We start from the raw sequence: 14,998 nt of genomic DNA on the forward strand, positions 1-14,998 counted from the left end.
TAAGTATAAGTATAACATTCCGGGACTCAGCAGGTCACTTACTTTCAGCCCATAAGCTTTGTTTATGGAGATACAAGTAGGTGACAGTCTCTTTAAAGATTATAGGAGCAATTATGTAAATGCTAATAATAATAATTACAGTATTCTGTACAAGTTTCTCCTGCCCTCCCATCAATTCTTTTCAGGACACTGTGCAAAAAGTGCCCTATTTTTGCGAACTGTCCAGGAATTTACGGATATTTGGCAAGCATGTTCCAGCACACTTACAGTTAAGTAGGATAAAGCTGGAGTAATCACTCATAGCTAGGTATAATAATGACTCATACTTCTAGATGTTGTCTGTGTTTTAGCCATCTTGCGCAGTTTTTTTATTCATCTTCTCTTGCATTGTTCTTGCTATCGCCCTTCCTATCTATGTAATTACTTCCATTATTCCTATTCATGTACCATCACTTCTCTGTGGGTTGGGTCTTTTCTATTACATGCATATTGTATGGAACAAAATTCTGTGTTCTGAATTCTTCTTGCTTCTGTGATTGTGATTCTTCTGTAGGTATCGTTGTGAGAAGTCCCAGCAGCTCTCCCCCCATGCCCACCCTCTGTGCTGCTGCTGCTCATTCAGTAAATACTGTATATGCAGAATAGATCAGTTTCTCTCTTCCTCCTGTTGCACATTCTCCAGCCCCAAAATCTATGGAGCAATCTTCTGCACTCCCCCCTGCCACCCTGTGACACACCCAGCACTCACTATCCAGGCAGAGCCCAGGACTCATCTTGTGGACACGGGCAGTGCAGGGTGCAGCATGGGACCCAAGGCTTCCTCCGGCTTCTACCTGAGCAGGACGTCTGCTGCGCTGCTGGCACTGCTGCTGGCTGCCCTACTGCTGGCACTCATCGTGCTGGGGGCACTGTATGCCAGGACTACAAGAGCGGAGCTCATAGACACAGACATTGACACTCTTAACTTGACGACCCCCACTTTGACATGCACTTTGCCACCACAAGCCACAGGGCGACCCGGTATATGGGACAACCCCAGGCTGCCCCCCGACCTGGTACCTATGCACTACGACCTAGAGCTGTGGCCAAGAACAGAGCAAGATGCTGAGGGCAACTACCTCCTGTCTGGGCAGGTGAATATCACTATCAGCTGTGTGCATGGCACAGACGTTGTGCTGCTGCATAGCTCTGAGCTTAACATTAGCCGGGCACAGCTGGCACCGCTGGCAGTGGAGTTACACTACAAGAGTAAGCAAACTGACAGCAAACAGTCACAAGTAGGACTCAAACTAACTAATGGAGCCAGCTTCTATGAAGAAGAGGTATCCTCACATTTACAAGACACGAGTGCTAGCTCCTCAGACAAGAATATTTCCATTACTAACCTATGGTATTCTGAGCCCCATCAGTACCTGGTGCTGGAGCTGGAGAGGCCACTTGTAGCAGGGAACCTATATGTGCTGGAGCTGGACTACCAAGGCTTCCTGAGCTCTGACTACTCAGGACTCTTCATAGCATCATACAAAGACTTCAACGTGGAGAAGTAAGTGACATAGGTTCCTTCTATCCCTCTATACTGCATGCACAGGGCACTTAGCACCATTTCTTTAATGTCCTCCTTTCTCTGAATTCCTCCTACTTCAGCATATACATGTAGCTATAATGACAGATAAGTCAGTGCCCAAGATCATTAGTAAAAGCAATACAATTCCATGCGCTTTCCATAGTAAGGCTTCCATATATGCAAGTAAAGCTATTGCAGTCTGGCTTCATACAGTGCACATTACAGTACAAAGCAGATGAGCAGAGGAGACAGCAGCCGTATGCAATGTTACATTGATTAGATTGCCAAGGATATGTTCATATGAGACAGATGTTCTGCGGATTTTCCATGCAGGCTCTCTGCACAGAAAATCCACACCATTTACAGTAGCAGCAAAGTGGATGAGATTTTGCACGTCTCATCCACACGCAGAAGAAAAAAATCCTCTGTGGAAATTGATATGCAGTGTGGAATTTAAATCCACAGCAAGTCAATTAGGTTACGTTCACACAGGATGGATCGACTAGATTTTGTGCAGATTTTCTGAGCGGAAAATCTGTAGCATTTCCCCGCATAAAATTTGCTTTTGAAATCTGTCTTACAAATCTTGTTCACTTTTCTGCTAATGTAAATGCCGTGGATTTTCCGTGCAGAGAGTCCACATGGAAAATCCAGACAAATGTACCCCATGTGAACATAGCCTTATAGCATTGGATACGCTACGGAGTTTGACCAATAGCATTCAATGTGTGTGTGTGTGTGTGTGGGGGGGGGTTAAGTCTGCCGTGAATCTACACCAACTTTGTAGCAGTAGATGCAGATTTCAAATGCAGATTTTATGCTTGGAAACGCTGCAGATTCTCCAAACAAAATCCGTGGCCAATCCACTCTGTGTGATTATAGCCTAAATGTGTCATTACTGTAAATACAAGTGTTTTTATTGATAGAACAAGTAAAGGAAATAAACTAACACTGGTAAAACTGAAAGAGAACTAAATGTACTGTAGTGAACTTCTCTCTGACTCAGAGTGTTGGTCTGGAGCACAGGCATATGGAGAGAGCGTGTTTGCATCATGCTGCTTTCACATCTACGCTGGAGCTTTAATTTGCAGATCCGGCACAAAATACTGAAAGAATGTCCGGTAAAATGCCAGACAGCTGAGTGGAAACCAAACGGACTGCATCGTAGCCAATGGGGTCAATTCGGAGCTGTTCGGTTCCGTCATAAAATGCATCCTTTGGCAGTGGATTCCCCTTTCCTGCTCCCCAAACAGAGCAGAAATACGGTACCCCCGCCGCTGAAGTGAAAGCAGCCTTTGGCTCTTATACTCTCCCTTGTTTATAAGAGCAGCACCAAAAATCCTATACTATTAAAATATTTATTGTGAAGAACTGTGTTTACTGTTGCATGCCCCTTTAAGAGGCAGACCCTAGTAAATGACTGTATCAAAAACATAAGATAGATGTAAATAACAGTAACTATTAAATGCAACATCAGCTTATGTGCTGTAATACATGATACTGCAAAATACTAAATATTTATTTTGGCGTCTTTTTTTACATAGTTCTATTTTAAACAGGATGTGAGCTCTCAGATGGTCTGTAGAACGCATGGCAGGAATCTATAGCCTAGTGTTATGCCCAGAGAAGACGTGAGCTGGAAGTGCTTGTGATAAGAGGCAGTTCTGAAGACTGGAAACATTTGTTACTGTACAGATTTTGCAACCTGACTGCATGCAATCTGTGGGCAGCAGATATAACCCTAAGCGCCCACTCACACGGGCATATGTTGTCTGCGTATTATGTGCATGTTTATTACACATGTAGGGCTTAGGGCTCCTTCACACTACCGTATGTGCTTATACGTTCCCCTGTATGCACCGTATATTCGCATGAATGAACTTTTGCCACAATCGACTTCCGATCGTAATTTGTGTATTTTAAGCCCTTCACACGAGGCGCTGCTACTGTAAAAAACCACGCTGAAGCAATGCAATCAACGATTGGAATAAGACGCTGGGAATTAATTTAATGCCTAATTAGGATGAGCTGTCTTCTTTTCCCAGCGTTGTACGCAGGGTAACTCCCTCCACCTTCCTTTTTTTCCAGCTGCCGTAGAAGTCTATGGGAGCTTGCTGCGTAACACGGCAAAAGATAGGTCAAGATTTATCTTTTCACACGCCAAATAAAAAGAGATGGCTGAAAAAGATCATCTGAATGAAGCCATTGGAATCCAATGCATTGCATTGTTGCGTTTTATGTGTGACTTTTAAACGTATGGAAATACCTGCTTAAATACGGTCATCTTAATAAGCCCTCTAACAGATGGGCGCATATGCAATTACACTCACCGCTATGGAGCGTAGTTACGCATGAATTGTTTTTTTTTCCCCAGATGCGCAAACATGTTAGTCTGGTTAAGCCCTAATACGCTGACAACGTATGGCTGTGTGAGTGAGCCCTAAGAAAGCTCTGCAGAATGAGGACGCTGCTATGTTGCAAATAGATAATACAGGCAGTTTATGTTCTCTGCAGGGTTTAAAGCTCTAGAGCAAACATAGTGGGGAACATCTATGAAATGTTCCAGAAAAGTAGTGTAGAGTGCATTGTTTAGGAATGATGTCTGCTAATTGTCACCTTGTTTTGCAACACTTGGGACAGATTTGATGACAAAAATGATGCTCCAAATTTATTATGGGCTTATACCATTGTTGGGCACAAAATACTTATAAATATAGGGCAAGCATGAGGTGGCAACTGGGAGAGATGTGTGTGCAGTGTGCTGTGAGTTCATGAAATATACTTTATAGCATACACTATTTTAATAAACCTGAAGACTCATCCTACAAGCATTCAGCTATCTCCGGTGGTCCTGTTGGAACAAATTGAGCGAAAGTGCACATGCTTGACTGCTGACCCCAATTCTCATGGTCATTGGGGGTTCTAGTATTCTGTGTACTGTTAAGCGAACTGAACTAGTAGAACCCTTTTTCAGCAAGAAACGAAACCAACCTTCTAGCAAAGTTCTACCCGAAACAGGATTCTTCTGGTTGGGTTTGCTCAACACTAGTACCGAACACTTGTGTGTAACACTCTGTAAGAACTATAAAAGCCCTGAGAGTGTTATACAGGGTTTTCATGTCTGTCGTACAGGGTTATACACATGTTTTAGGGCTTTGGTGAACTTCTGGTTCTGTTCAAACTAAATCAAACCTGTGGATGTGCGTTACATATGCTGCATCTTGTAATTTTTTGCCCCTGCCCATTTCAGGTTGTACTCTAGTTAAAATATCTGTAGGTTTAGTACTTGCATAGATTTTTCTACAAAGTACATTTATCATCTCCCCACAGGATAGGTGACACATGTCTGGGGCTCCACTGCTGCTACCTGCAGTGATCACTAGAATCTGGATCCTGGGTTCTCTCTCTGCACAACTATGGTTAACTCTACTATTTTCCATCAGTACAGAGTTTGAGTGGCATAGCAACACACAAGCTCGACTGCTACTTCATTCAAACTCCTAGGTAGACCGTCACTACATTCAAACTCCTTGAAAGGAATAAGACACTATTGATGATTCTAGTAACTGTAGGGAGTCCCAGAGGTGGAGACCTCAGTGATCATACTGTAGTATTAACTAATGTCTTATCCTGTGGACAAGTGGTAAATGTAATGTGTGCTGAAACCCTTTAAAAACAGAGTGTAAAATTAAAGGGCCAAGTGACTTGCCAAATTAAATGGGTTGTCAGGTTATGACAACCTCTATTTAAGCTGGGTCTAGTTCAAACCACTAGTGATTAGCTGTCATTGACGTGGGAAGCTGCATCCGGACAAACATTACCCGTGCTGCAGTCAGTGCGGAGGAAACGTAATATTACATTTCAGATAATCAAATGGGTGGCTGACCATGAAATACGTGTTCCAGCATGTCAGCATGCAGAGGCTATAACTGCTCTTCGTTAGTAATTCTCAGTTTTAGCTAATAGAGAGGATACAGAGCAGGAGAATCAACTATGACTTCTGTATGCTCTAATAGAACATATGGGAATATGAGGTCTCCATGAAACAATTCTTTTACTGCAGACAACGTCCAGCCCTACGTATTTTTTGCAAGTGGCTGACAATGGTATAAAATAGCAAAAAATTAGTAATGAACTCATCAGACTAATCAGCCACATCTACACCAGAGTTTTCTTGGTCCCAACAGTCTTGCTTTACTTAGCTCCAGCAATGACACCGGTGAGGTTGACAAATCACTGATGCATCACCATTGCTAGCTATATAAACAACAACTGTAATTTGCTCTGCCATCCTTACAATTACCTACCTGTGCCCCACTGTTTTTTAAATTTCCTACTGCCACCCTTGGAGTAGTGTTCCAGGTAGGTCAGAGGGGCAGCATGTCATATGTCTAGCCCTATGAACTCTGTACTACACACAAAGAGAAGTACTCTTTGCCCAGAATGACATTTTAACCTTAAAGCGGTTATGCCTAATTATAAAATCATACCCTCTCCACAGGATAGGGAATAGCTTTATCATCAGTAGAAGTGCAACCACCGGGATCCCCACCGATCTCCAGAACAGAAGTCCTAAAGGTCACGGAATGAATCGATTATACCACTTCTCCTTTCTTTTCAATGGGAGTGCTCCCATTGAAATCTCCGATGCTCCCATTATAGTGAATAGAACAGCAGCATTTCCCATATACAGACAGATTTCAAGCCAGACTCACACAAAATCCAGGTTCTTATTGTTCATTCGCAAAAAATGGCACAAAAATACAAAACTACAGAATGAGGAAGATCCTGATCTGGGCTTCAAAAGTATAGTTTCATTTTGTTTGTCCTGTTTTTTTTACTAATAAACAATGAGTACCTGTATCTGGAGCGAGTCTGGCATTACATCTGTCAGGATCTGGGGAACAGCACCTATCCTTGTTACTTTTTCTTCTGGACAATTATACTCAATTTCAAGCCCTGGGAAAGGCCCCTCGTGGACCAGGAAAGGCCTGCAGTTCCCCGCTCCCTATACTCGACCAAACTGATCTGTCACAGTGTATTCTGAGCATATCAGCACAACGCTATCAGATGAGAGCCCCAGCTTTATGTGCCTTCTCTGTTCTTGACAATACTTCAGCAGGGAATGTCTCCCTTGTCCTTCCTTCCCTCCTGTTCTTTTCCCAAGTTTCCTCTAGTCAAATAATGTAGTGTAAAACTGAATACGATTTTTTTTCTCCTCTTCTTTTTTGTTGCAAAGTAATATATTACTACATGACTATTTTGAATCCCACTTAAAGCGTAAGACTTCTAGGGATGTAATTATAAACTCCTTCACAGCTCGAGATCACAAGGGATCTTACCAATAATTCCTACACCATCTGTGTTGTTACCTGTTGCTGCAGGAAAAGTTAGAATATCCAGATGATATCTGAGAAATAATAGCAAAAACTAATGGCAAATGTGAGAAGATATAATTTTCAGATAACCAAGGGCGGACCTAGGCTAGCCCATACATTGTTTTTGTACTTGATGCCTCAGTGGACAGTGTATGGCACTGCTCTGTTGTGTATTATTCACATGAGCGCATTTCACGACTATGAGTTGCTGTCCAAGTGTCCAACAGACTTCGTGCGGAATGTACCTTAACCTATAATAAGCAGCCAATATTTAATTCACACAGCCATTTTTTCACATAGACTGATGAATAAATCGCAGCTAACACTATTGTGGTCCAAGACTAGCCCATTCAAAGTCCACAGATTGCTTATACTTGGCTACCTCCCACAGTCCTATTGAAATGAATGGAGCAGGCATGACCACTGTTCATTCATTTGGGGACCTTTGGAACCCTATTTTCATAATTGTGGGGTCTAAGCAGTTAGACCCCACCAATCAGATAGTTTTCCCAAGGATAGGGTATAACTTCTTTTGATAGAACTTTCCCTTTAAAGATGTGCTACCAGTATGTTCCATAGCATTTACTGGGAAGATGGTTACCAGTCCCTATCTCGAGAAAAATAACTTAAACATAAGTATTTATTTTATTTATTATCTGAAATGTTAAATTGATGTGGATGTAAAGGTGCGGCAGAAGAGACTCGGATCCCCGCAAACTTTTTTTCTTTGAATTTGAAATGCGTAAAAATGTAACTAAGGCCTCCAGCACGCTAGCAGATTAGGGGCAGCATAAAGCCCCATTATAGCCTATGAGGCTATACAGATTTATATACTGATGGTCCGCATAAAAATAATCATTGCATGTCCTATTCCTGTCTGTGTCACGGACAAGAAATAGAACATGCTAATGTATGTCTATGAACTGTGTCTGTGTAAACCAAACAACTTGGGGAAAGGTGCTGTCCAGTGAGAGTTGTGTCCAAGCCTTTCAAGTGCAACTTGCACATGTGAGAAGCGTGCACCTGGGCTAAAATGCATGTGAGTAACCACCCCAATGCAACCAGCTGTCACTCCAAGTTCTTAGTAACTTCCATTGATTTCTTTGGAGAGGGACTGCTCGTGGGAGGAACTGTGCCATCTCTAGATTAAACACAGAGACTGAGACCCTGTGGTTTCCTGTTGTGGACTTCCACTAATTTGACATCTACAACATGTCCAGTTCCTGCAGAGGTATTATCTTCCTTGTTTGCAGGTCTGAAGAAGAGATTGCAAATTCCTTTCACATTCCTTGTCACTGGACTAATCATTTACTGTTATGTGATCATGTGTATTTATTAAATACGTCTTTAGATTTGTTCCATTTTGCCTGAGGAAGGACACTGAGAGGTTCAAAAGCTCGCTATAACATCATGTATTTTTGTTAGCCATTAAAAGGTATCATATCTACAAGATTACTTGGTTTCTCTTACTGAGAACAATCACATTTTGCCTTACTAGCTAACACGGTACCAAACCTTTTTTCTTTGTTTTTCCTCAAACTAATTTGTGGCAACTGCAAGTAGCTAACTTGTCTTAATGGACCAATGATTTTAATATCTAGCGGAATCATGACGATATATATATATCCCAGGCTGCAAGAATAAAAAAGTTTGCTTTCAAGACACCAGACACTGTTAAGCATTTTTGTTCGCAAAAAAAATAAAAAAAGAAGCTAGGGATGACGGCAACTGGATGTCAACCCTGTGTGATATTATCGCTTTTCCAATAACAAGTAATAGCAGCTGACACCTCTTTATAAGGTGCTTATTAATTTGTCTCATGAATACATTAGTTCAGTACCATTCAGGTACAGAAAATCAACACATTTATTTACATTTTGCTGGTAGAGTCACGAAGACGCTGCACCTTGAGACAGTTAATCATTTCCGTAAATTGCATCTTCATTAAAATGGATGGGGGCTTTGTATTAGATAAATGGGAATGGTGTTGAATGTTTTGTTCCGGACTGACAATAACAGCACATACAGTGGGTAGACTGCAATACTTGCAATGGATGTTGATGCATTTTGAGGTTTTTTGTTAAAAGGTTGATTCAGTCTATTTTGAAATGTGTTTTAGCACCAAATAAGATAATTTCTGTACTGTTCAAATATTGTCTTATATAATTTTGCACATTTTCTTATAAATACTTTGGTGAAAAACTGATACTCTTCTAAATTATGGTCCAGTATATTTTACCGCAGTTGTCAAGCCTGATGGCAATGTGCACCTTGTAAACTGTGATGTATTGCTACATGCAGAAGTTTCTCATTGATGTTTTTACATGACAAGTATACTCAGGGTGCCAGCGGAAATAACTCTAAACAGGCAAATGGTCAGAGTCCTGAAGATCCTTATAGACCTTTCACACAGGACGGAATTAGGCCACTTGCAGACGTCCGGGTCGGATCCCGCTGCGAGAATTCTCCCACGGCTCACCCGCTCCCGGCGTCTTCCATCTCCTGCTATGCGCCAGCTGCCGGCTAGCCAGCGCATGCGCAGAGAGGAGCCGTCCCGTCACCACTGATATTTCTGTGTGGGCCTCTGCGAGACCCACACAGAAATAGAACATGCCACGATTTGTTTTCCGCGAGTGTTTTCACGCGGACAAATCGCAGCTGTGTGCATAGGATTGCGTTTTGCAATGCAATTCTATGCAGGCGGGCATGGGCAGAAATTCTGCGGCAAATCCGGCTGCAGAATTTCCACCTGTGTGCCGGGGGCCTTAGGCAAACATTTCTGCATCCTAATGTTATCCCTATGGGGATTGAATTCTGCACCTTTTAAAATCTGCGTGTCCTTATTCAAAACCGCAAGATGAAATTCCACAGTGAAAAAGCTTTCTGCTGCGGAATTAAGGACGTCTGGGGAATTGTTCTTGTGGATTTCTAACATACGGGATATGTAATTCCGCAATTAAGTCTGCGTAAAAAAATACAAGAAATTCTGCCAGTATTTATTCTATCTACAACACATGCTATACTTAATACATACAGTCCTCAGGGTTCACAACCCACAGGGTCTCTGTCATCCCCCCTCACCCAGGAGTCTCTGTCAGGCTTGGGACAAGCCTCAACTGGTCTGTGCTGGACCTCATGCTCCTAGTTCCTGATGCCGCATCTTCACACTGACTCTCTGGCTCTCAGCCAACTTCCTCCTGAGTTTGGCAGGAAGTCATACTTTTATGTTGCTTCCTGCCACACCCACAGGTGCAGCCTGAATGCCTATCTGCCACCCTCTGTAAGCCAATCTGTCTACTGCACTCCTACAACATGTAGTGGGTTATTGGGGAAAGGAGAATATTTATTGCACTCGTTCCACAAAAAATAATCCCTCACACGCCTCCATCGATGGAAACAAAAAAGTAGTTATGGCTCTTAGAATACAAACACAATGATTTTTTTTTGTGTGTAATTGTGCAAAGGCAGTAAAACATAAAATAAACTATATAAATTTATTATTGCCTTAATCACATCAATGTCATTCATATCATATGGTGAACACAATAAAAACAAAGAAAATGGCATAATTGCTGTTTTTTCCATCTTTTCCAAAAAAACTTAATATTTTTTCAATTCATTATATGTATCCTAAAATGGTGCGATTAAAAAATAAGCCTGCCCTGCAGAAATCAAGCTCTTACACAGCTGGATCAAGGGAAAAAAGAAAGTTAGGGCTCTCAGTAGACAGGGATGAAAAATCGAAAGAAAACCACAAGACCTGAAGGCCAAACTAGGCCTCGTTCTAAGGCTGCTATTACACAAGCTTTAGCGGCTACTGCATATTCCTGACACTGGCCGGGCTGCACTTTGCTTGCATTATTACACGCCATTAACACTCGTCTAATAGCGCTAACTGGCAGTTATCAGTAAAATGTGGCACTTGTGCCCACCATTAGTACTTGTGTAATAACAGCCTCATGGGTTAAAAAACAGCATCACAAGTTATAAGCTTGCATGCAGTGAATGACGAATGGCGTCACTCAACTGCAGCTCCCGGAGCAGGTGAGCAGAGGCGGTGCACAGAGACAAAATATACTGTATTTCAGTTATTTGCTACGGTATATTTTCTAGTAGTGTCTTCCAGATCAGTTAGTACCTGTGCTGAGATGTCACCGATACAGGAGAGGTAATTCTACAAGATCAAGGAGCACTGATGGAACAGACTGAGGGCATATTCACACGAGTGTTATTTTTTAAATTTGTGGTCCGACTCCTAACAAAATCAGACCAATTTTTTGTATGATTTTCTTGCAATTTTCATGCGCTTATACAACCTTCCTGCCAGATTTTCATCAGTTTTGCATCCAATTTTTATGCGCGTAAAAAAAACGCTCCCAGATGCTATTTTTTATTTATGGTCATTATGGTTGCATGCATTTAAAATAGATTGCTTTCAAGTGCAACCCATTTTTCTAAATACATACATAGAATTGAATGGGAAATTTGTATATAAAAAATTGCACTAAAATAGGACGTTACGATTTTTTTTTCTCTTGGATTGTTTGTCTCAGTAAAACAAGGCCTATGTAAACACACCCATTCAAATGAATATGTTCTATTTCCATTCGATTTTGGACCAATTTATTCGGCCTGGAAATTGGACGGAAAAATAGTTTGCGTGAATATACCTTGATGTGATAATGAGCGCATAGTCAAATGGAATCCGCAAATGCCTTGTGCAGGGAAAGGTAATCTGGTTATTTACAGATAATGCAGAGCTGAGTTTACGAGATGTAGCATAACCCATTTTTTTATCTGGCACAATTTATTAGAACGCCATGATCTTTTTATATTCTCAAATGAATTAATGTAACATAACTTTTTAAAATTTATTTTGTTCCTACATTGTGGAGTCCAGATCTGGACATCCGAAGGTAACGCTCCACTGAGCAACTGTGATGCATCTGAAATATGCACTGAACAGCATGTTGGCACAGTATGAATATAAATTGTTTGTGGCCTTGTGGTTTTGCAGGTAAATCCGCTGTTTTACCTTCAAAAGTGTGCCACCAATTAATAATCAATTGACCAAATTGTACAACAGCACGGTTCTCATCTGTACTGTAACCATGGCGCTCTGTTGCCCTACTCTAGGCCCAGGGGTATAACTAAAGGCCTCCTTTGAGTGTAGGCTGGTCTGATGCCCCCTCTCTTCATTGCACCCCAGACACATGCCCCGCCTGCCCCCCCTAGCTACATCCTTGGTGACATATGTATGTTATTCATGAAGACCACCTTTATGTATGAAAAAATAATTTTTTAACAGTAACTATATGTGTAATATTTTTTCTGACAGGAAAGTCCTGCATTCTTTTCTCTCAGTCATTAGCATGTTACAAGCAATGTAAAAAGGAAGCTAGTTATCAGAACATAACTTTTGGCTTATAGCACCTTGAAAAAAATATTTACCTATTTTGTGGCAGGGGATTAAATGGATATTTGCATGAATGCCTTCCAGTGGGACCGTGTTACAGAAAAACTTGTATATTAATTATAGATATCAACATTTACAGGTAAATATTTTATATGCAGAATGTAAATTTCGGATAAACAAGCGGCTACAAGAAATTGCTATCCGCAGAACTGCCAACTGATATATGCTGCAATACCTTAGAGAAAAACTTGTTGGTTTCCCTGTTAATTTCCATCTCAGACTTGTACTGTAAACTGTAAAACTTTTTCAGATGCAAGTCTTGGTATTCAGGAGTGTCAGTATTCCACATTTTCAGAACATTGAACTGGGGCATGATGTTTAGATGTGAACTGGAGCATGAGGTTTAGATGTGAAATCTCTGCACTTATTTATCAGCAGTCAGAGGCTCCTGAACAATAATTGCTTCATTATTAAGCTGAAACTGCACACCGAATAATAGAATGGAAATCACTTTTCAGCGTAATAATGGGTTTTTTTGCATTTACAATTCCTTCAGATGCGATTTTAAATAGTTGAAAATCATGCAATTGATGGTCATGCCTCTCTGAATCTCGAGCAAGAGTCATTTCACACTGTGCATGGCAAGTTAAGGGTCAGGTTGGATGGACTAACTTTTCCACTGGCTGAATTGTTTCAATTTGCTTTTGATTGCAAGGAAATGTGAGCATCTAATCGGACTTTCTGTAAACTTAATACATTTTATATGCACACAATTAACCCACACCAAAATTACTACAAATAGTTATGGAGTTAAAGAGATGGTCAGTTGAGTAGGTATCATGTGATCTGGTGGCATAATTCAATATACAGATGTGCCTTTCCTCTTGGCTTGAGATATCCCAAGAAGAGTGGTCAGCTTTCAAAAAAGACTCACAAGTCAGTGAAAGGTATGGAAGAGCACATCTTTAACTGAAAATGTACAGTATGAATGCATCTTACAGCTTTAAATGCTATTTGGAAGGTTTCTGAACATTTCAGACTTGGGGTCATGTCCACCCTGAACGTAAGACGCACAACATCCAGGACGAACTTAAAGGAGATGTCCCGCGCCGAAACGGGTTTTTTTTTTTTAAACCCCCCCCCCGTTCGGCGCGAGACAACCCCGATGCAGGGGTTAAAAAAACCACCCGCACAGCGCTTACCTGAATCCCGGCGGTCCGGCGTCTTCATACTCACCTGCTGAAGATGGCCGCCGGGATCCTCTGTCTTCATGGACCGCAGGGCTTCTGTGCGGTCCATTGCCGATTCCAGCCTCCTGATTGGCTGGAATCGGCACGTGACGGGGCGGAGCTACACGGAGCTACACGGAGCCCCATAGAGAAGAGGAGAAGACCCGGACTGCGCAAGCGCGGCTAATTTGGCCATCGGAGGGCGAAAATTAGTCGGCACCATGGAGACGAGGACGCTAGCAACGGAGCAGGTAAGTATAAAACTTTTTATAACTTCTGTATGGCTCATAATTAATGCACAATGTACATTACAAAGTGCATTATTATGGCCATACAGAAGTGTATAGACCCACTTGCTGCCTCGGGACATCTCCTTTAAGGTTTTGTTCACATAGGGAGCAGACTGCGGAAGGGAGTGAAGTACCATAAAATCAAAAACAAAAGAACTTCAAGGAAAGAACAGCCCTGCCTAAAAGTGAGGTTATCACATCAATAAAGGTGGACCCACGTCTCGTGCCTAAGCCACTGACTCTAGCACCTAAAAACAGGGAAAATACAAATGGACAACAAAAGCTCCACTTTACATTACAGCAGAATTAAACAACAAATACACTACTTCGCTTAGCAGCAGAAGTGCAATGAACACGATCTCAGTCCACCAAAGCTGAGATAATATTCAGCAATAACAACACCCAAATGCAGCCTTATATAACAGTCAATGTAATACAATAGGACAGACAAAGTTCCACAAAGACCATAGTAGAGTCAATGTATGACACAAGGGAACAAAATCAATGACGGGGAGACCAGAGAGGGAATACAGACAAATGACCCAAGTAACACCTAAAGAAATAACAAATCACAAAAACCTAACATTAACCTGTAGGACAGACTGGAATGGTACAGACAGCCCGTAGGCGTGTCGAGACCCCCTCTGCCAAAGCTAAAAACCACGACCAATCCTCCTGATCGTCGGAAACAAAACACAGCAAATATTGCTCAAGACTCTGATTACATCTCACAGTTTGACCATTAGTTTCAGGATGATAAGCTTTGGTCAATGTGGCTTAATTTGTAACTAGGCCTAGAGGCAGCGCAGTTAAAATAAAAATTGGTTCAGGTGAAAGTTTCAACGCTTTAATGAGAATTGAAACGTATAAACATTGTTTACTAAAGTAATATGACTGAGCCTTGTGGGCCTAAGAAAAATTGCCCGTTCGGCGTGATTACGTGAGGTTTCAGGAGGAGGAGCAGGAGGAGGAGGATGAATATTATACACAGATTGATGAAGCTAAAAGGTTCCCGTTTTTGATGGTGATAGAGAACGATGCTTCCATCCGCGGGTGCAGCCTACGTATTGTTTAGGTACCGCTGCTGTCCGCTGGTGGAGAAGAGAAGTCTGGGGAAATCC

The 14,998-nt window shown here is 41.7% G+C and overlaps 1 protein-coding gene across 1 annotated transcript in view; it reads left to right on the forward strand.

Annotated features, from left to right (window-relative positions):
* Nucleotides 1–735: 735 nt before the first annotated feature.
* LVRN (laeverin) overlaps nucleotides 736–14,998 on the forward strand; it is a 98,634-nt gene continuing 84,371 nt past the window's right edge. The window contains exon 1 of the mRNA XM_066603089.1: nucleotides 736–1,543. Within this exon, the coding sequence (XP_066459186.1) occupies nucleotides 804–1,543 (740 nt within the window). The 5' untranslated portion in view covers nucleotides 736–803. The remainder of the gene's footprint in view (nucleotides 1,544–14,998) is intronic.

Source organism: Eleutherodactylus coqui, chromosome 5 (genome assembly GCF_035609145.1).
Source record: "Eleutherodactylus coqui strain aEleCoq1 chromosome 5, aEleCoq1.hap1, whole genome shotgun sequence".
NCBI classification, from domain to species: Eukaryota; Metazoa; Chordata; class Amphibia; order Anura; family Eleutherodactylidae; genus Eleutherodactylus; species Eleutherodactylus coqui.